At 41.0% G+C, this 21,871-nt stretch overlaps 1 protein-coding gene across 1 annotated transcript in view; it reads right to left on the reverse strand.

The window, feature by feature from the left end:
- Positions 1-21,871, reverse strand: part of kif13a (kinesin family member 13A) — a 53,680-nt gene that overhangs the window by 28,184 nt on the left and 3,625 nt on the right. Inside the window, 5 exon segments of the mRNA XM_022215823.2 lie at positions 377-464; positions 2,890-3,070; positions 6,608-6,700; positions 7,477-7,537; positions 10,491-10,503. Of these exon segments, the coding sequence (XP_022071515.2) occupies positions 377-464; positions 2,890-3,070; positions 6,608-6,700; positions 7,477-7,537; positions 10,491-10,503 (436 nt within the window).

Consider the following 21,871-nt stretch of genomic DNA (forward strand, 5'->3'; position numbering starts at 1 on the left):
ATCCACTGGACTAATATCAGGCAGAGTTGAGCCGAGCGCACAGGAACAGGGTGGAGATGTTTTAAACTTAATTAAGGAAGACTCTGCCAAGCCTTGGCACATAAACTGCATGAAACCCCATGACTGCATCCCACATCAGGAATATGTGTCATTGGAGTTTCTGCACTTGGGTGGATTTTAACCTACATGGTTGTTCCAAATGTAAATCAGCGGCTTCAACAAGTGGGGATGTGATAAAAATGCTTTTTTTTCCTCCTCGATGTCGTAAATCACGTCTATGTTTGTGTGAAAAATGAAGCCCTCTGGTTCATGATCTAGGGTGGATTCAGACCCGGTTTCTGGTCGCAGTGCGATGAGAAAAGAATAAAAGACACACCTCAAAGCTGGTCACAGCCAGCTGAGACAGACCATCCACGTATGGACCCAGCACTTTGTGTTCCCGAACTTTCAGGGACTGTCGGCTCCTAAAAACATCGAGAAGAGAAGACAATTAGTAAAATAAAAAGAAGACGACGGGGTGGAATATTTATTGCTTCCAATCAGGGACAAATGTGCAAAAGAATCCGTTTGATGTGATCACTTAATCTTTTCAGAGACCTTGAAATCTTGATTAGATTGGATGAATGATTCAGGGATTTGAGAAGCTTGTATGACGTATTTGGTGTTTAACTTCATTTTCTGGGAAAGTTGGAAAAGACTCCTCTTGGTATTTCATGGAACGTTTTATCTCAGATATCCTAAACTCTTCGCGAGAAAGCACTACAATTAAATTAGTTTGTTTTTTTGCCAACAAATATCACAAAATGAACACTGCAGTAATTCATTTTTCAACTCAAGTTTTCTGCCCTTTCTGCGCCTCTAGGTCTCCAGTCCATCTGTTCCTAGAAGAAGGCTAAACATCCTGAAACACAGTGGCACCGGAGCCGAGCAAAAAGGACCGGAGCGGCAACCAGAATTCTGTTGACCTAATCCCTCTTTTTAAACACGGACATGAACAGTAAAACCTAACTAAATCAAGGAAATTAAATACCACATGAGGATAGGCTGTGGTCATGGAGGAAGTGGTGGCTTCCTTGGCATTAGTGTAACGTTTAGTGCGCTACTGGGTACTTAGCGCAGCACAGGTGCACGTTGTTTGCACAAAAATAAAACCATTTAGGTGTTTTTAGGCAACGATAAAGGTCAAAGATAGTATATGAGGTTCTGGAAAAACAAACAACACTTATTAGTAGCATCGATTTGTTCAATAGAGATAAGGGATAGATTTCACAAACTCAGGATGTTGTTTTCTAGCATTTGCTAACTGTCTTACAAGGAAATGCACAAAGCGGGTAAAATCCCAGCAGGACGGACCATCATTGTCAGCTTTCACTCCCAGTTTCCCGTCTCTCTTCACCGTCCCAATCAAATAACGACCAAAAAGTCCCCAAACTAAATCTTGAAAGTAAAATAAAAATGACTTTGTTGCGGCATGTGACACAAATTAAGGATAGCGAGTTGTTTCATAAGATGACACAGGTCAGTAAACTGTTCCACTTCAGATGAAATACAATAAATCCATTTGTTTTCCGTTAATAGGAACATCTGAACACGTTGGACTCAAGTCTGAATGAGCGTCTTGTTCAGTTTGCCATAAAAAGTCACTGAATTGCTCCTAGGCCGGACCTGGTAGCATTTCTGTATCACTACAGGCCAAGTCTAAACTACATGCAATCCCTCAGAGGACAGGCATGCACAAGACTATTTCATGTACTTCAAGTTATGAGATTTTTGGAATCACTTCTCCCACATTTCAGCACCAATACTGTTCTAAAAACATTACAGACAGTGAAACCCACAATTTGTGCTCCTTCCTCTCTCACTTTTCCTACAATTTCACATCTAATACAAACTGAAAGGTTCATAAAAATAGAACTTTACTGCCATGAAAAGAGAACATGAACAGAAGCTGAAGTTTAGTTTGTTACCTCCAGGTGTTTGTAGAAGTATTTCCTGTGAGTTTATTAAATACCTGCAGCTTCAGACAGCAGCAGGAGCCATTTGAGCATCTCCAAAGAGAGAAAGTTGCACATATTTGTTGTCCTGTACTGTATATTCTGTCTAATCTGACATATATGAGCAATGTTTGATGGTGGTTTTGTCTGAATGAAGCCATGAGCAACATTAAAAATGTCAGTTTAACCTTTTATTGGAGCAGCAGTGTTACAAAACCCATGTCTAAAAGCAGCTTCAGAGTCACTGAGATTTACAGAAACAAGGCTCCCTGTTTCTCACTCTAGTATTCCACCATCCATGGCGGCAAACAAGAAAATACAACCACTGCAAAGACCGTGGCTGGCTTCCAAGTCATAGTGAGAGCCTATTTACACCTAATATCCACAGCTAATGTTTACTGCTAAGAATCACACAGGCAGTTAGGTGTGAAGATCCAGAGCGGCTCGACACATAAGCAGGAGGAAGTCTCCATCGGAGCGAGTCTGGCCGCATCTTCAGACATCTGCAGCAGACAGAGCAGCGCAGTGTAGCCCCTCTCCTGCACCGAGCACCGCCAACAGATTCACCCATTCACAGCTCGGCCTTCCCAGCAGTCTGTCTGCCAACCCACATCAGACCACAGAGCCGAAGAATGCAGCAGTGTCAGAGGACGACGCTGGCTGCCGCTCTGCAGGAAATGACTGGGTTAGGCTTCCTACTCGCATCATTCTGTCGCCGTCCCCACGTTCAGGCCACCAGACACAACAGAGCTACAATATGAGACGCAAAACCAGCAAAGAGTGGGAGCTGACGGACTGGAGTTGGAGCAAGTCTGTGAAACTCGCAGTCTGTCTGTCACCTCAGAGTCCAGAGCTTTACAAGTCACAAGAGCAACACCACACGTCAGAGACTCACCCTTTGGGATCCAGCAGGTCGCGAACCTTCTCGTTGTAGATCTCCATGTAGGACACCTCCACCTTAAACGAATGGGCCTCGTTGGCCTCCCTGTGGACCCTCTCGAACAGCGAGCAGCAGAGTCGAGGGATCAAACCCGGCTGCTCCCCGTTCCCCATCATGGAAAAGGACTTGCCTGAACCTGGATGCACAACAGTCGCACATGAGCGAATCAGCTCCAGGAAGAAAGTCACACACTAATGGTAATGAGGCTTAATTTCGGTCTCTACTTTCACATAAATAGTGTGATTTTAGAAGCATCTTAACTGAGCCCATCTGGAGGGAACTGGCCGCCCCGATCATGTTGTAACAAATTCCCTGCATGTTGCAACACGCAGACAAAGAGTTCTGCACACTGTGTGAGGCCACAGTGATGCTTTGAGCTAAATGCTAACAGATTTGGAGCGATAATGCTAATTATCTACTGGCAGGAATCTTTATCATTTTCATGCAAATATTTGCTGATGTGCAGTAGGTTACTCAGAAACTCCAAGCGGTTTCTGGGCGTTTTTTTTTGTTCCTGTTGTCACATTTCTACTCACTGTAGGCTCATTTTTAACCACAATATAAAGTCTTGCACCTCCATGAAAACAGCACAATTATGGTTTTTAGTAGACACAACTCAAAAAAGGTGTTTTGTTCAGGATAACAAAGCTATAATACCATAAATCCCTAAAAAGAAAGAGAAAAAATCTCTGCAAATCAACTCTAGAAAAGATGTGTCACTTTGCTCCTCGGTATACCGTTTCTGAGCAATGCTGCCTTTATTTTATTGTTTAATTATGCTTTATTTTCTTTTGAATGTCGCTAATTTGTCCCTTATTTGTCTCTGGTATCTGCCCTGTATAAACACCGCCTACAGTTCACCTGAAAGAGTCAAACTTGGCTTCTTGTTTGGGGTGAGGAGCACAGAATTTTTTGGTCTTTTACAGAATCTGGTTACGTCAAATGATTTACTTTTGGCAAATTCTTAAAGGAGACATGTAAAATAAAATAAATTTGATTGAATATCATGATTTTAAGGTTCCATTTGGTTAATTTCTCACATGTGATGTTTTAAAAGGTCACTGGAACTATTTTTTTTTCTGTGTTAACAGTTTCTGGCTCTGCTAAATGCTAAAATTTTGGAGATGTTTTTTACGTTTTGGTTTCAGGCTGTTAAACACAAGTAGAAGCTGATGCGAATTTCACTAGTATTAGACAAACTGAATAGATGGATTGCCACAAAAATTTGAGGATTTATTCCAGTTTGGAGCAAAGTGCTGGACTGACTGCTGCTAGAATCCCATAAAATGTGTGTTCTTATTAAACTAAGACTGCCTAGAAATGCCAAACCAAACACCACGAGGTCCTCTAGTTCCCATCATGACTAAAAAGCTTCTTGCAGCATGAAAAATACTTTTCTTTTTGACACATTACATGCTTGGAAGATAAGAGAATGTATTTGTGTTCCTGGGTTCAGACTGTTGAGTAGGTGTGCACCCTCTAAGACCGGACGTGGAACAAAAAAGCTAATTTGATTCGGGGTCAGGAAGGAAGTGAAGTGATTCATCAGTATGGCCAGAAATGCAAATCTTCCTGTTTCTTTAAGCTTTCTAAGGACACACCTGGAAACAACTCAGCCTGCAAATACACCTACAGTAGAGGCTTAAGGCAAGATATGGATTGTGCTGTCTTTTTATACACTGTCCTGATTTTATTATTAATTTTGGGCGACTTTGCTTCTGCAACTTGTCTTTTTTTCCTGACTATTGGAAAGAAAAAGCTCCGAATATACATATAGCTGTTTATTTCATAACACATTGTCCACATTACATTCATATCTTTAAAGGCTTTTAAACTCTGAGCCAAAAATTTTCACTTCAGCACCACAACATACAACAAATTTTCCTTTATTTCCCCCTTAGTGATATTCTATAGGTGCTTACAGAGCAATTTCGTTCATATCATCTGTCACAGACTGATTTATAAACATTTTATACCTAAAACTCTGACTAAAATAGTTAATACACTCAACAAAAATATAAACGCAACACTTTGTTTTTGCTCCCATTTGTTATGAGATGAACTCAAAGATGTAAAACTTTTTCCACATACACAATATCGCCATTTCTCTCAAATATTGTTCACAAATCTGTCTAAATCTGTGATAGTGAGCACTTCTCCTTTGCTGAGATAATCCATCCCGCCTCACAGGTGTGCCATATCAAGATGCTGATTAGACACCATGATTAGTGCACAGGTGTGCCTTAGACTGCCCACAATAAAAGGCCACTCTGACAGGTGCAGTTTTGTTTCATTGGGGGGTGGGGGGTCCACTCCTCTTCAATGGCTGTGCGAAGTTGCTGGATATTGGCGGGAACTGGTACACGCTGTCGTATACGCCGATCCAGAGCATCCCAAACATGCTCAATGGGTGACATGTCCGGTGAGTATGCCGGCCATGCAAGAACTGGGACGTTTTCAGCTTCCAAGAATGTGCACCTGTGCACTAATCATGGTGTCTAATCAGCATCTTGATATGGCACACCTGTGAGGCGGGATGGATTATCTCAGCAAAGGAGAAGTGCTCACTATCACAGATTTAGACAGAGTTGTGAACAGTATTTGAGAGAAATGGTGATATTGTGTATGTGGAAAAAGTTTTACATCTTTGAGTTCATCTCATAAAAAATGGGAGGAAAAACAAAAGTGTTGCGTTTATATTTTTGTTGAGTTTATTTGACAGTGTTTAAGGAGCAATAACAAGAGATACCCAAAATCCCCTGAGTAGTAACCTTTGAGTCTAAACTTTAAAACAAAACGAAACAGGAACTTCAAGCCTGGCTTCACGTAAAGTTTAGATTTTTGTTTTTAGAAATCCATTTAAATTAGTGAATAGTCAACCTTCTGAAATCTGAGAAGTTCTGGAGCATTTTTTTTCCTCCTATCATATTTTTACTTCATGTCTCTCTCTATTTCATCTCTATGGAAAACAGCACAACCATTAACAGAAGTAGATAGAACTCAAAAATGCCATTTGTGCAGTATGATCTAGTTACAACGCCATAATCACAGAAAATGAAAAAACTAAATTAATACACATTTGCTACTTACAATGTTTTTGTCCCATAATTACTCAGTCTACTCTCTGCTCTGTGTAAACACTGCCTGCAGTTCAGTTGAAAAGGCTGTGAATTTTTGTAATGTGACTCACTGATGGCTTCTCAGTTGTGCCAAAGACCACAGATTTTTTTGTCTTATATTTAATGTTCAAAATACTGAAATGAGAAAAGGACTTTTTAACTGAATATCCCAACTTTATGCAGAAACATATTTTTACCATAATTATGTCAAAGACAGCTTTAAAGCTGTAAAAACCACTGATATCTCCCTGTTTTTACATTCTCTAGCTCTGATTAATCATGTAATTTGGCGCGATTTTTGGGAGTAAGCACAAAGTTTCAAAAAGCAAAGTGTTAGTAATGTCTTAATATAAGTAATCAGCCGGAGATGTCACGCTGAAATCTAACTAATCTAACTAGCATTTCTTTTTAACCTTTTCACCTCTCATGTCTGGCCTTCACATTGAGCGTAATAGAGGCAGTTGATTATGAATTCTTCAAAGACTGCGTGGGAAAACAGATCGAACAAAAAGCACGAATGACTGACTGCAAATTTCAACTGGATTCTCCTTTACCTGTTTGTCCATAGGCAAATATGCAGGCATTATATCCCTGGAATGCATTTTCAAGTATTCCCTCTCCAAGGCACTTGAACACCACCTCTTGACCTTTTGGAGAAAAGAATCGGTCACCATGGAGATGACGGTAAACACATGAACAATCGAGTCATATAAGTGCTGTGACCCGCTACTGTCTGGAAGGTAAAATTAGTACAGAGAGATGTATTCACGATGACACGACGGGCCACGAAACAAGGCATAAGATTCATGGAAGGTGGCAGATTCTTGTCTGGTGGTGTGGAAAATGCCAAGCTGTGCGGAGAAATCCCTTTGCGTTGCTCACTGTCGTGCCCCCGCTGAATGGGACAGCTGTTTAATGAGCTAAATAAAGCCTCGGCTCTGGTGCTTGAGGCGGCCCTTCACTGAGCAGATTGCCTTGTCGCTCTCAGCACAAAGCAGATGCATGCGTTGCATTTCCATCAGAAAACGAGAGCGATATGACGAGAAAAGTATCGACAATGATTACGGAAATCTGCGTGACCTCGTTTTTTATACAGTAGGTGTTACAAAAACTGTAGCAGTAACCTTTTCTGCAGGGCCATCATTAGAGAAATGAATGGTAGCTGAATTTACCATGTGGGTGGATGGATTATATAAGCATAATTTGAAAGGAAAATAAGAGCAGCTGCACAATCTGAGCTTATATCGCACCATGATTCCACATAGCTACTGTTCTATGGATTTAATTCGTGCAAATGATCATATATCCACACTGTGCTCTGTTTTGCATGTGGGGAGTTTCCCTGCCCTTACAGTGGCAACACTGAGCTCTACATGGCGCCTCATTGGCTGAGTGAAGGATCAGATTCAGCCTCGTGACTCACCAGCATATTTGGGAACGTTGGCCTCATCCATGGACCAGAAACAGTGGTCGAAAGCGAACACCTGCAGAGGAGACAGCACAGGGAGTGTCAGCACAAACTCCTCCTCACACCTGTCCAAGCATGTACACTTCAACACCACCCGATGCTCCTAAGTAGTGGTCTTTCTTAAGGCGCAAACACGGGATTATTGTGCAGCACTGTGCGCTAAATCAGCAGGACCGGGCTTGTCTGAGCGGCGGAGCCAAATCGAGCATTGTTCGCGGTAATGCTCGTTAAGGCCGCGCCAAATCCACCGTTAGCCGCCCCCGAGTTTCTGTCACAGCGGCCGGAGTTAAATGAATTCATAAATCAGGGTCAGCGCTCCCCAGAAGAAATTCCAACACCCGGTGACCCTCATCTCCAAGGAAACGGGGCCGGCGCTGTTTCCCGGCGGTGCTGGCTGGCTCGTAGCCCTCAGTGGCGGCTCTGAAAACGCAGACTTCTGCAAGCAGAAAGCCCTTGTATCCTCCCCCAGGCACCTGCATGGGCTCTTGGTGGACAACACACAGAGAGAGGATGGTCTCTGGGAAAGAGCAGTGGCCTTATTTACCGAAGACAACAACTCCTCACAGACAGAAACGGCTCCTGTTGCTGAAAATGCTGCATATTCACTTAAATGTATCTGATGCTGCCCTTAAATTTCAGTTTAACGAAGCCTAAATTTGATTTTATTCTGTTTGTTTGAACGATTTCTAAAGGTTTTATCACAACAGTGCTGCTTTGAATATTCAAATTCACTGCAAATCAGGGCACACGCAAGCACTTAAAATAAAGTTTAGTAGTTTTGAGCAACATGTAGCTGCACAATATACAATAATATGCAGTATTTAAGCCTCAGAGCCCCAAAACCCTTCAGAGATCACTAAAATACACCATTTATCAGAGCCAGAAACTGTAAAAACCGACAGTGCTTGAACTATCCATCTGCCACCAGCTGTTCTGTTGGAAAACATCAAAATCGATTTTTTTTTTCATTCATTTAAAAAAAATTGTCAAAAATAATCTATTTGTTGGAACCAGAATCTGTAAAAAGCTAAAAATTCTGGGCTTCAAGGTGCAAATAGAAAACTGTTGGTGACTCCGCTGCGATCAACAGTCACATGACAAAAATTCCGATACTTTTCAGCTGAAATGCAGGCTGTGTTCGCACAGAGCAGAGAGGAGACAAGAATGGAAACAAATTAAAAATGTATGTAGTAAAAGATTTATAGCACGCAGAGCCAACTTTTTTAAAACTATTGGTAACATCTGTGGACACTTGGGAAAATGTAGTACATATTGATTCCATGTTTTTTCAATCACTATAAAATGAACGAACAAAGAAATCCAACTTTAGCTTATTTCTTTTTAAATTATTTATGGCATTTTAACAGCATCATATTACACAAAACCTATTTCTGAGTTCTCTCTTCTTTCAGTCATGGTTGTGCTGTTTCCAATGAGGTGCAGGACTTTATACTGCAGTGAAAAATTAGGTCACGGTGACAAAAAATGTGAGAAATGTGAGCAAAAAACGTTCAGAAACAGCTTAGGTTTAGAGGTATAATATAGACGTTTTCTGTGAAAAAAGAAAAGATACAAGTTTCAATAGTCTGTACTAAAATAGAAAATAGTTTCACGTTTGCCTCTTCCTCCTTCTACCTTCAAGCTGCCGCATTTAGATGTAAAATGGCAGTATTTGTCCTTTATTCATTAATTTAAGGAAGATTTTGGTTTGTTTTAAGGTGTCACTCAGGTCGTTTCAGATTTAATGGAATATTTGATGTTATTTTTCTCATTTTGTTCCGCAGCTCAATGCAATTACTGCCAACCTTGGCAAGGGCACAATAATGTGACCTTTTTTAACTTCTGTTTTTCTTCCCAAATGCCCCAACACTGTTATTGTGCACTGCAAGCACAGCGCTGCTGCACATGCTACTACTCCTGGCTTTCAGGGCGCTGCTGCCGCTCTTGCCAAAAGCGCTTTCCCCAACGCAAATACCCCAAAATAATTGAACTCCCTGTTAATCATAATAGGGGCTGGTGGCCAAGGAAGCAGTGGTTGCAGAGTCAGCATGGGAAGCACTGAGATCACTGACTGCTTTGAAAGCAAGACCTCCTCTTGTGACTTCAGACGAGTGAGTGGGTGCCATTCAAAGGAACAAAAGTGCCATCATTCTCAATTAGGGCAGCTTTGGGAACTGGGGGCTTCAATCTCTTCTAGTCCGAGCCTGAGGGTGTGACTGCACAACAAATTGTTCCTGATTGGACAATTACTATTAATCAGCAGTGCAAATACTGATGAAGCCGAAATGCACAAAGCCCTTTTTGTCATTTCTACATAGGATTAAAAAAAACCCACACACACACTGGTTGAAAGCGATTGGATTTGAGCCTCCGTTTGGTTTTAGAATGCAGGGAGACTAATTTGAGCACCACTATTGCTTAGCAGACAGCCACGTGCTTGTCTAGCTGAAGGGTATTACAGGGGTAGCTCAGGTTCACAGGGCCCCTGGAGACCGTGCACGCCCGTGGCCCCGACCAGCGCTCCCCTCCGGTTCCAGCCGGGGGCCGAGCGCAGCGAGCACAAAGCTGCCCCGTCCCTGGTGTGTGAAACATCTCTGAGCTAGTCACCAGCGTGTTGTCAAGGGGGGAAGTGGGGGTGCACTCCAACAATGCAGCTTTGAATGTGCACACACACTGCCCCAGTGTCCGCGCTCATCCCTCTCGCATTGTAGGGCCCTTTGTGGGTGTTCACGAGATCTTCGAGCGCTGACACATTCACACGGACATCTATCCGGCTCCTGCTGACCAACCAAACTACTAAAACGCTCTCAATCACGGCGCCTAGAAACAATGTCACAACAGCGGATCGACCTGTGTGCGATGCTTCTCAGAGCTGCTCGTCCCGGATGATTCCAGCCGAAGAAGTTACAACAAAATGGCATGCAAGACAGTATTTTTTGCAGAAAAAGAAGCAACTGAAACATACGCACCTTAGGCTGTTTCCTGTCGGAGTTGAAGAGCAATCCATCATAAATGGAAGAAACAGAGAAGCAGAAGAAATAACATGGTTAGAATTGGCATAATTTAACAGTCAAAACAGGTTCAAACCCAATAGAATTCCTCTCTCAGCAGGAATCTTCCAAATGTTTTTGTTGACAAGTAGAAACTATTAAACTCGCAAAAATACTTCATTTCCCTAAAAGCTCTGGTTTCTTTCAATCTTTGTACACTCTAACAATCCCTCTGTGACTTCTTCATTCACTCCTTCCCCCATTTATCCACTCATTCATTCACTTCCACACACAGTGGCATTTCCTGGTGGTAGGTGCTGCTGTGATTGGGTTCATAATTGGGCCAGTGGAGCGTGAGGAAGGGAAGAGATTTAGGATTCAATGTCCCACTGACTCTGTTGAATAAATAGCTCTTATGCCTGTGGACTTAACACGGAGGCCAGTTTGGGGAAGCTGCACTCAGCATTACCAGCTGCCGGAACTAAACACAAAAGGATAGTATATGTAGTCCTCAGTTATGCAGGATTATTCCTCCTAACCAGAGAGGGAACTCCCTAAAGCAGAAGACGCGATGGCACACTGTGGTTGAGAATTGCGACATGCGAGCAGCGGGTAGAAAACAGCCATCTATTGCTGTCCTTCAGCAGTCAGCAGATCCCTCCTGCAGACGTCTCCTGGCACCGTGACAGAGGTGGGCATCACCTTCACATAATACAGGGCAGGCTGCTTTAGGAGGAATGAAACTCTGCACCACAGCGTCTCACACAAACGGAGCTGAGTCACCGACAACAGAAGAGCTGCACGACAAAAAGCACACACCCAACCCAAAAAAGTCTTTCTTTTCAAATCTTTTGTTCCCAAGTTTTAGAGTGACAGAGAAAATAAAAAAGCAAGGTGACTGCCGTTAAACTACAATGATTTCCTTTCCATTAACTGTACTCAAGCTCATAATAACAAAGGACAGAAAAAGGAAGTGTGTGGGTAGAGGAGAATAAAAGAGCCCTGAATCTAAACTGGGGCACTGACAATAACTGAGACTCAATCAGAGCTAATACAGTTGAGGTATCTGCTCTTCCAACAGGCCAACTGCTGACCAGGATTTAAAGTATCTTAACATGAACGGTAAAAAAAAGCAACTTCTTCAAACTTCAGAGTTACTACAAAGACAGAGATGTCAAAAATATACCAGTAATACATTGGGGAATCATGATAACAAAGGCCCTGATGGCAAACACGTGGTCACCTTTATATCTAAGTTTGGACAAACATGAAGATCCAGGACATGTGAGGTCAACATTTCCGCTATGGCGCTCGGGGCCAGACCCAGACTAGCTTTAAAAGTGATCAGAAACATCTTCAAATCAAATTCTAAAACAAATAGGGAGCCAGGTGGAGAGAAGACAAGACTAGAGTGATGCGATTTCGTGTAAAACCAACAAAAGTTGAGCTAAATTCATTGGAGGTGATCGACTTACTAGTCTTGAAAAAGTAAGACTTTTTGCAGATTGGAGTTCAAGAGAATTGGTGTAATTCTGGAGATGCTTCTTCACTGAAGGATTGCGGACTGAATAACTTTTTTGATCTGTGATTTAAAGGTTAGAATCGAATAGTGCTTCCAGTTTTGTGGCTTAAACGGCAGCAGCCGGTGGACAAAGACTGCTCTCTGTGAGATTGATAAGATTTGTTCTTCATATCAGTATAACCAACAAAAAGACAGCAGTCAGGGGATTAAAAGGGAAAACCAGAGACACACAATTAATGATAAAGACATGAAACGGGCTTTGAGAGACAGAAATCTTTAGTATTAAGATCTCTACTTCTGCATTGTTTATGACATTATGAGCTTTTTCTAATTTTTTTATAGTTCTTTGAAGAATTGCTCTTTTTATAATGTCTGAATCTTGAGACATGCTGTAATAAAATAAAACTCTACAGCGTGATCTCTACAATGGTTCTTGCTCTTGTGTCATGTAAACTACGTACAGTTAATGCACACAGTTCTGGCATGCTGGGAATGCCCAAAAGACAATGGGGGGAACTGTTTCTAACCGGCTATATTTAGGATTACATTGGGCTATTACTTCCTCATAAACTCTCATACTGTACGACATTTACTCGACTCCAAAAAACCGACTTCGTTTAAGACCTGGATTCAACGCTTTAGCCTCCTCCTCCCCCTATCACAACATTAAGACCTCCCCCTAAATATGTTTAAGTACATTAGGCTCCAGTTCTCCCACTCTACTTCAGACATAATCTCTCTAATCTCCCCAGAAATCTGTGTCCTCCTTAGATTATTCGTACTGAGCTTTTAGAAGCTGTACCCCCTCAGCTCTGTCAGTGAATTAATAATGTATACTTGGTGGTGGAAACACCTTATTTCTTTACTGATAACAACACAACATTTTGTCTTTTTGCTAAAATTCTGACTTTTCTGAGATGATTGTGGACGGATGTATTAGCTAGGGTTTGAAAGGTATGCTATCTTTTAAAAATCAGTCAGAATTACACCTTTATCAGAGCCAGAAACAGAAAGAATCATTGGATTTTCAACTTTCTGACTGTCCTTGAACTGCTCATCTGTGACGTGACATTCTATTGGAAAATTAACCACATCTAAGTGTAGAATGGTGATATTTCATCAAAACATCTGTATTCTGAATGTCTCATTTAAAAATTCACCAAAAATAAAGTATTTTCTCTTACCAGATTGTGTAAAAACCAAAAATTCTGCACACCTCACCACAACCGGAAAGCAAAGACTGATTCAGCTGTGAGCAACAGTCACATAGCAACAATTCAGGGACTTTTTGGATGAACTGCAGGCTGTGTTTACCCAGAGCAGTTATTAGACATGGACATAGAAACAAATTAAAAAGCAACAATGGCTATTTATTTTTCCAGTACTATTAACACTTGATTTCATTGTTTTTTTTTGTAAATTAAACAATCAAAGAAATTTGATTTTCTTTTTCTTTTAAATGTTTTACCACATTGAAGCGACACACAAGACATTTTTGTGCTCTCTCTACTTCCCGCCATTGTTGTGCTGTTTCCATAAAGCTGCGGGAGTTTATGTTGCCTTGAAAAATTTGTTTACAGTGGGTAAAAATGTGACAATGCGACAGGAGCAGAAACAGCTTGAGAGTTAATTGATGAATAACTCGGTTCATAAAATATAGAAAAGTATTGGTCATGATTTCCCAAGACAACAGTTTCAAACCTAATGTATTCAAATAGCTGACAATGGAAACTGTAGTATTTTCAGCTTATTATAGCAAGAGACAAAGAAAGGAAAATATCTTCATCCACATCATTCCAGTTATGAAATGCTACCAGTGGCAGCTTGGTCACAATTGTTATTATTCAACCATGAAGCCCAGAGGTCATTTGCTTACTAATCAGCACGCATGTCAAGTCACGTCTCGGCGGCTTATTAAAGGCTGTGTTGTGGCTGAACAGTACAAATGTGAGCCACACATGTATGACACAGAAGTGCCAGCCAGCATCAGCTTCTTACCCCCTCAGAGGCAGATGGACTCGGCCACTGCAGCCTCAGCTGAAGCCTAAAACTCCCACCGGGGACAGGTTGGTGTGCCATCAAGGGCACACTCAGACTCTCAGGCCTCCGGCTACCTGATGCCAAGGCACCCATGAATGATTTTAACTTGGCCAAGGGTGAAGAAGGCCGGCCTCTCACGCTGCTGTGACTCTCCCTGTGGTTGCGTGTGGAGTCAGACAGATTAGAGGGGCAAATTTTGATCTTTTTCCTTTTAAATTTCTAATCGCTCAGTAAGAAACATCTCCTCGGTGCCAGACTGTGATCATACATGGGATATCTCTGTGCCAGATCCATGTGTGGTGGTGCCCGAAAGGAAGGCATAAAAAGCAGGCGAGCAGCAGTGGAATCCCCCCCCCCCCCCCCCCGTGGTTATGGAGCAGGATTAAGGCCACTGGGTTATTATGCCACTGAAAAATGCACTCTTCTTGCCCAGTAGGCAAAACACCGGATTAATCTACTGTATCATCCACCCACTGAAGCATCGATCTCTTAAAAAAATTACATGGCATGGCCGAGGTCACAGAAGTATTAGACATAATAGATATTACAATTAGATTTATGTGTGGTTTAATCTAAGCTGCATTCAACTAACGCATCAAATCACCAACCAAAGGAGATGAAGTCTCCAAACATGCACATATTTGCTACTGAATGAAGACTACATTATCAGATTCCTGTGTGATTTAGCAGGCTTTGCAAGAATTTCTGATGACATAATCCTGCTGTTCAAATGGAATATGCAAATCACATGGGAGAGGTTCATCCCCTCTTTGGAGAGGCAAAACATTTATCGGTCCCATGCACACACTCTCCACATATTTCTCCGGCACTCCCCATCACATTTCTTAAAATTCCTCCCACTAATCTGTTGTTTAAGCTGCACCTCCCCTGCTCTTTTAACTTCCACGCTCATGACTCTTTCCCCCGTTTAGCAGGCCGACATGCTTTAAGACAATTAGGACTCAACGAGCTCCAGAGTCAAACACAATGTTCAGACGGCTGTGTGTGCGTTCCAGTGTTGGGTTACAGCGCGCCGGGCTCTCACGGGCTACGAGCTAGCATTTCAAATAGCCTCCAAGTATGTTTGGAACAGAACACACCCACTCGAAGCAGAGGTCATCCTGCCGCACCGAGCAGAGTCACAGTATGACCAGTTACACCAAAGAAAGGGCCGAGGAAGCACGCAGACGAAAGCGAAATTAACCAGGTTGTTAGTTTTATAAGCATCTAAAAGTAAACTCGACAAGTGGGTGAAGTCACAGGTTTACATGTTGGACGTTTTTAAATATTTCCAAGGAGGAAGTTCGTTGGCTGATGACAAAAACAGACCTCTGACATCGATCCAAGTTGCTGCGACAGTTAAAACTCCCGTTACAGAAACAACTTCTGGAACGTCTTCGGCTTTATTACATAACAAGTCTACTGTAAATATGCAACATCTAGGCCAGTGGTGGAATTAGAACGCAGATCTGTTACCAACACCGCAACGTATAAAAGCTCTGCTGCAATTAAAACGCCTACATTTAACCCCGTGAAACCCAAAAAACATGGGTTTCAAAAGATGAGATCTTTAAAAAAATACCGCCAATATTACACCCTTTAGTAGAGCTACAAACTGTAAAAAAAGAAATATTTGTAAGATTTTTTGGATTCCCGTGGTCCTTGAACTAATCATATGTTACAAAAAAAGTTAGAAGTCATTCTCACTAAGCTGCACTCAACAGTCATGCGACAAATATTCACTGACCTTTTGGCTGAACTGCAGGCAGTGTTTACGAGTTGGAAAATAAAACAGAAATAGAACATAAAATGAATGCAGCATGGTTCAAAAACACCTGTGCACAGAGGACCAAGCTGTTGGAAGATACATTCAGCATGGTGAAGTATTTCTAGAGCCGATGTAATGCTGAGTTTGTAGAAGTTGTAAAAATGTAAATAGTATAACATGTATAATTTAAAAGCCGCCATGTTGTGTCCATTATTGGTAACACCTGTTGGCTTTTGGGAAAATGCCAGTTTTTAATGTTTTGTAAAATAATCAAAAAAAACTCAACTTTCATTTTTTCCTTTTTATAGATAATTTATGGCATTGAAACTGTGTCATACCACACAGAAGATATTTGTCAGTTTTCTTTGCTTCGAGCCATATTTGTGCTGTTGTGGTGTCTGGGACAGAAAAGTGGCCTCATTTAACAAGGAAAAAAATAACTCATCACAGACAGAGAAACTTCTGTTCCTGAATGTGGGGCATGTTTTTATGAATGGAATGAAGCTGCACTGAAATTTTAGCCATTGCTTGCTGCAATACTTTATCTTACCAGTAATGATTTGAATAAACAAATCCAGGATACTAATGCAAATCGGGACTTTAGCTGGTCCTTAGAATAAACTTCAGTTGATCTTAGCAACGCATGGATGTATAATGTACACGAATATGTAGCATTTAACCTCCTAGATCCCAAAACTTAAGAAGAAAAAAAATTACACCATTTATCAGATCCAGGAACTATGAAAACAGAGAGGATCGTTATTACTCCGCCAAGAAACATGGTAGAGTTATATGATAATCAGCGTTGGTTTGTCCGTTTGTCTGTCTGTGTGCAACATTCCTCAAAAACAGACTAACGGATTTGGATGAAATATTTTTAGGGAAGGTCAGAAATGACTCAAGGACCAAGTGATTAGATTTTGGCAGTGATGCAGCTTATAGTCTGTTAAAGATTTCTCTATTTGCATCACTGTACATATTGTATATTATCCACATTTAAATTATAAACTTCTGTATATTGTTACTTCTTATGCCCTTCTGGTTGGATGTAAGCTGCTTTTTGTGGCATGTGCAATGACAATAAAGTTGAATCCAATCTATTCTAATCTGAGCTGCAGTATTTCAAACATGACAAGGAGCTCCCAGCCCAAAATATTGGGAACCACTGTGTAATTCTGTGTTAAACTTTAATCTGAAACATCACTAGTAACTACATCTGCCAGATAAATGCAATGTGCCATAAAAGGCAGAATTCTTCTCTCTGATTCGGAGCAGACGAACAGTAACAAGTAAGGCTCGTGTTTCAGCATCGACACGCTGATGTGCAATCGCAGGTCGTGCAATGTCATCTTCGGCAAATTAACCTTTGCTTTTTTCCCCAAGTCTTTCCTTTTTCGCTTTACTTAAGAGACACAGTGTTTGTTGACATGCAGGCTGCACATGTTCACAGCAAAATGGCACCATAACAAGACGGAAACACACAAAAAAGGAAGATGTAGTTGCCAAAGCAAATGCAACACAAGTCATTTGCTGGACCATTTAAACCAGCTTAACAAAGCTCTGTATGACGAGCGCAAAACCAGATCTGTTTGCCATCCACAGCAATCCACGTGCCAGCGTTACACCATGGGAGCAGCATGGACATTTTCAGTTTTATACAGTTCATTTTTTATTTTAGAGGTTGACGCGCTCCACTGCAAAATCACAACAATCATTCTAAAATGATTAATTCTTTCCAAACAGACTTATCCGAATCATCTGGCGGTAATCCCTGTATTTTTTTTCACATCCCAGAAACACAAAACATGGCAATGTGGGTTTTTAACAAGTCAAAAAAAAGGGGCAAAAAATGTAAACACCCATGTAAAGTATTGCAGTTAATGTGTTTAGTTGCATTCCACTTGTGAAAGTCCAAAACAACTGAGCCCATGGGTCATTGCTCTAAAATTAGTTTCCTATGAAAATATTTGGAGTGGCTGGGGGATATCACTCATTAGGTCATCAACTTAACTGCAGGACTTTTCTGTATCTTGCGTCGGCTGTTGCTAAGCAACGGCGGTAAACACGGAGGCGAGACAACCTACCAGCCTCATGAGTCAAAGTTCCAATAAGAAAGCCAAACTCTGGATCTCAAAAACAGCCTTAACGAAGAGCACCGAGCAGCAGCAGCAACGCATCACGCTCATACCAGCGTCTGCACAGGGACCCTCGAAGTTTCCATAACAAATGTTAACAACACAACATATGATGCAGGCTGAGGCTAATTTAATCCTCTCTGGCATTTCTGACACCGCCGCCACAAGCTGGGCCAGCAGGCTGCCGGTTAACTGTGTGCTCAAACGTAGAGAGCGACGCCGACCACATCTGCTGCGAAGTCTTAAATCTGGTGGGTTTCAAAGGCGACAAACAAGCCAGACAGAGGTGAAGTTCATCAATTAGTTCAATATGGTTGAAGCGTCTTCTTCCAGGGGAAAATGAAGTGACACATTTACTACCAGGACACACCTCCCGTGACCCCGTCTGCCTGCTGGATGTCACTTATCTGAATAGATCTGCTGAGGATAATAGTCAACAAAGGCCAGAGCAAGCATGAAGTGCAAAACAAACGTCATTAACAGCACAGAGGAATGTATATTTCCAGCGTAATTAAATGCACCGAGCTGAAAATTGCAGAAAAATGGCTCCACTTCCTCTCAAAGGGAGTCCTTGAAAGTGAACTCATGTAAACACCACTTCAAAAGGGCCGCATCTGAGAGAATCATGCAAAGAAAAGAAAGAAAAAACTGAGAAATGTCTGGATTTTTACATATGCTGCCTTCAGAATGAGAAGCCACATCTGAGATTAATGAGGCGCAGGCTTGACAAAGAGGGAGGGCGCCATCTTTTCCCAATTCCGGATCAAGATGTAAACAATGTCCCACCCACTAAACAAACAGCCAACAGTTCTCAGGGGAATGCAACCGTTTCATCAGCACTTTCTCCTTATAGCGTGAACATAAGCTGAAAGTGAGGTGATAGAGCGCGACTCAGGCCAGCGAGATCTCACCGAATGGAAAAGGTTGATTACTGGCGCATAAGGGAGCGAAACGGAAAGACAAAGAGAGCATTCCTGAGGCCAGTCACCGGACAAGGCGGCTTTGTCATTTAGCAAAAGGTTTGTTTTGGAATTCACGATGACACTTGGTCATGTGTGACCGATCAGAAAATGTGACCAATCTGTAAAAGTACAACAACATGGGAGACTGTCAGGTTGACCCAGCAGCTTTATTTGACACAGAAAGTGTCGTGTTTTTCTGTGTCGACCTGATTTAAAGGAGAAGTTTTGGAAAAGTTAGATGAGAAAATGAATCAGTCTCATGTCTGGGTGGTGAATATGAAGCTAATCCCAGAAGCTGGAAACAGCTAATGTGTGCCTTTCCAAAGAAAAGCTGACTAATAAACACATTATATCCAGTTTAATAAGCACAAATACAGTTCTACAGGTGGTTATGTGACAACAAGCGGTTGTCAAGCAACAAGTGGTAGGGCTGCACAATTCATCAAAAATATTATCGCAAAATGGGCAAATGTGATACCCAAATCGAAGGAAAATCTGCTTTTTTTTTGGCTCAAGGCACAGTCTGTCACAACATACCGATATAAATGAAGTCTGTGGTGCTACAAATAACAGAACATGCTTGCTTTGGTGCAGACTGCAGCCAAAAATCACACCATCTATTCTTTTTTATTTGTGGAAAAGTCCCACTAAAACTGAGTCATACTGCAATATCCGTCAAAAATAATCAAAATATGACTTTTTAATTTGTTTTGCATCTCATTAAGTCCTAACCAGGGAAGATCCCACTCAAGCAGTGGTCAAACCAAACTGGCAATTTTCTGCTTTGTTTTTTTAACATTTGAGATAAAAAACCTGTTTATTGGAGAAGTTAAGAGGTGTCGGGAGGCAAATTCTGCATTTCTCATTTGTGTTCCTCTGTTTCCAGCTCAGCTAATCATATGGTTTAAGACGTGCAACAATAAATCATGCAGTATGTCTGACTACAAGATGTTTTGCTCATTTCTACCAACAGCACATGAATGCATTGTACACTTGCATGTGGTTGTTACATGTCTATGTTATCTGCATAGAAAATATGTCAAAGGTAGCAACACTAGCTCAAGAAAAACTTTCCTTTGGGGACAATAAAGTATACTGTATCACATTGTATCATATCTTAACTGCTGGCTGTCTTCTTCTGTAACTCTTCCGTAGATAGAAAAACGTCTGTGTATGTAAAATATATGCAAAACGCACCAAGACAAGCCCAAAACTATTGGAGCCAATATAAAATTGAGGGACTTTTGAAGTCCATGGGATACATCTTGCATACATTTTTATTAAAAGTAAGAACGCCAATGTGTTTTATGTTCATTATGATCATGTCTTTACAAATTCCATAATTATTTATTATGTAACAGTCACTTACTAATAATAAAAAATGACTGGATATCACTAAATAACCGTCCAGCCACCTTCCAATCAGCTAAACATTAATAAAATGAGCTTATTCACAAACTGTTTTGATTGTGTTCTTTTTATTAAGTTGAGATAATCATGACAGATATTACTTTTTTGGTAATGTATAAAATTTTACATGGAAAATGAAAAATTGCGCCAAGAAATCACTGTCAACTAAGTTCCCCGTTACAAAAACACCTCTCAAGGAAATGTGTTAATTCCAGATCACATGACCTGCTCCACATGATGTCATTTCCTCCTGAAGAAAAGACTGAAAGACTCCAAGGCTTTCTGAGTGATTTAATATAAAGTTAAATATAAAGTAGTGTGTGAGTCTAGTGTGGATTTATCACATGTCAACAAGTTTACTAGAATATCCTTATAAATAACTTTCAATTTTAATTTTACTTAATTGTATATATACTATTTAGAAGAATCTTTTCTAAAAATGCCATGTGGTGTTTGGTTATAGGCGGCCATGTTGATTTTAGGCCTGAAAACAGTAAAAATGTAAACTATGATACAAAAAGTCCCACAATTGCTTTTTTCTGAGGGGAAATATACTATATTGTACCGTAACATATTGTAACTGGCTGCTGGACATGGAGAAGGTTAAAAATCGTCTCATCTGACTCGCTACCAGTAGAAACTTTTCTATGTTCTCATGAGTAAAATGTATGTTTAATGCAGTAAGATGAGTCCAAGAAAAAAGTTCCTGGGAAGATGATAAACTGCATCATATCATAATCAGCTACTGGCTGTCATTTACTGCACAGACATAGTGAGTGGCATTAACTTTGTTATCTAACTGTCCGACAGATAAAAATAAGTCTTCTGAATGTAATGTGTTCCGTACATGACATGTAGAAATACTAGTCTCAAAAATCCCATAAAAGGGGCAATAAAGCATATTATTTCGTATCATATTCAGCTGTTATCTACTGCACAAACATGGAGAGTGGTAAACATTTCATCCACCTCTTCGGTACTTAGAAATAAATATATTTACTGTTCCTTTAAACCGAATTCCTTCAAACATTAGGTTGAAGAAAAATACACTGAGGACCAAAACACTCATCTAACTATAAAATAACTCCAGGACGGTGAAGGACAGGACAAGCAGCCTCCTCCTAGTGGATCTCATAATTGCAGCTCCACTCCACACCACACACACATTACAAAACCCCAAGTAAGCAAGATAACACAGGCTGCTGGAGATAAACCCAATTGAGCTCTTGTAGCCATCAGTGATAAGAAGAGATTAGAGGGGAAATTACAAGCTTGGACACCGACATTACCAGATAAAGACATATTTCCGGTGAGCGTCTTGAAATACGGAAAGCGACAGTAGCAGGAGATGAAAGTCAACTCTATAAAGACAAATTCTTAGTGAGATAAATGGCTTGAACAAGGCAAAAGACTTCCTCTGACGCTCTAAAGAGTTGGTTCTTGAGGCTTTTGCAGCAATTCTGTGTAACTGCAGTGAAATGCACAGTAAAGCCAGCAGTCTGCGACTGTGTATTCGGTTGTTG

This window comes from Acanthochromis polyacanthus, chromosome 12 (genome assembly GCF_021347895.1).
Source record: "Acanthochromis polyacanthus isolate Apoly-LR-REF ecotype Palm Island chromosome 12, KAUST_Apoly_ChrSc, whole genome shotgun sequence".
NCBI classification, from domain to species: Eukaryota; Metazoa; Chordata; class Actinopteri; family Pomacentridae; genus Acanthochromis; species Acanthochromis polyacanthus.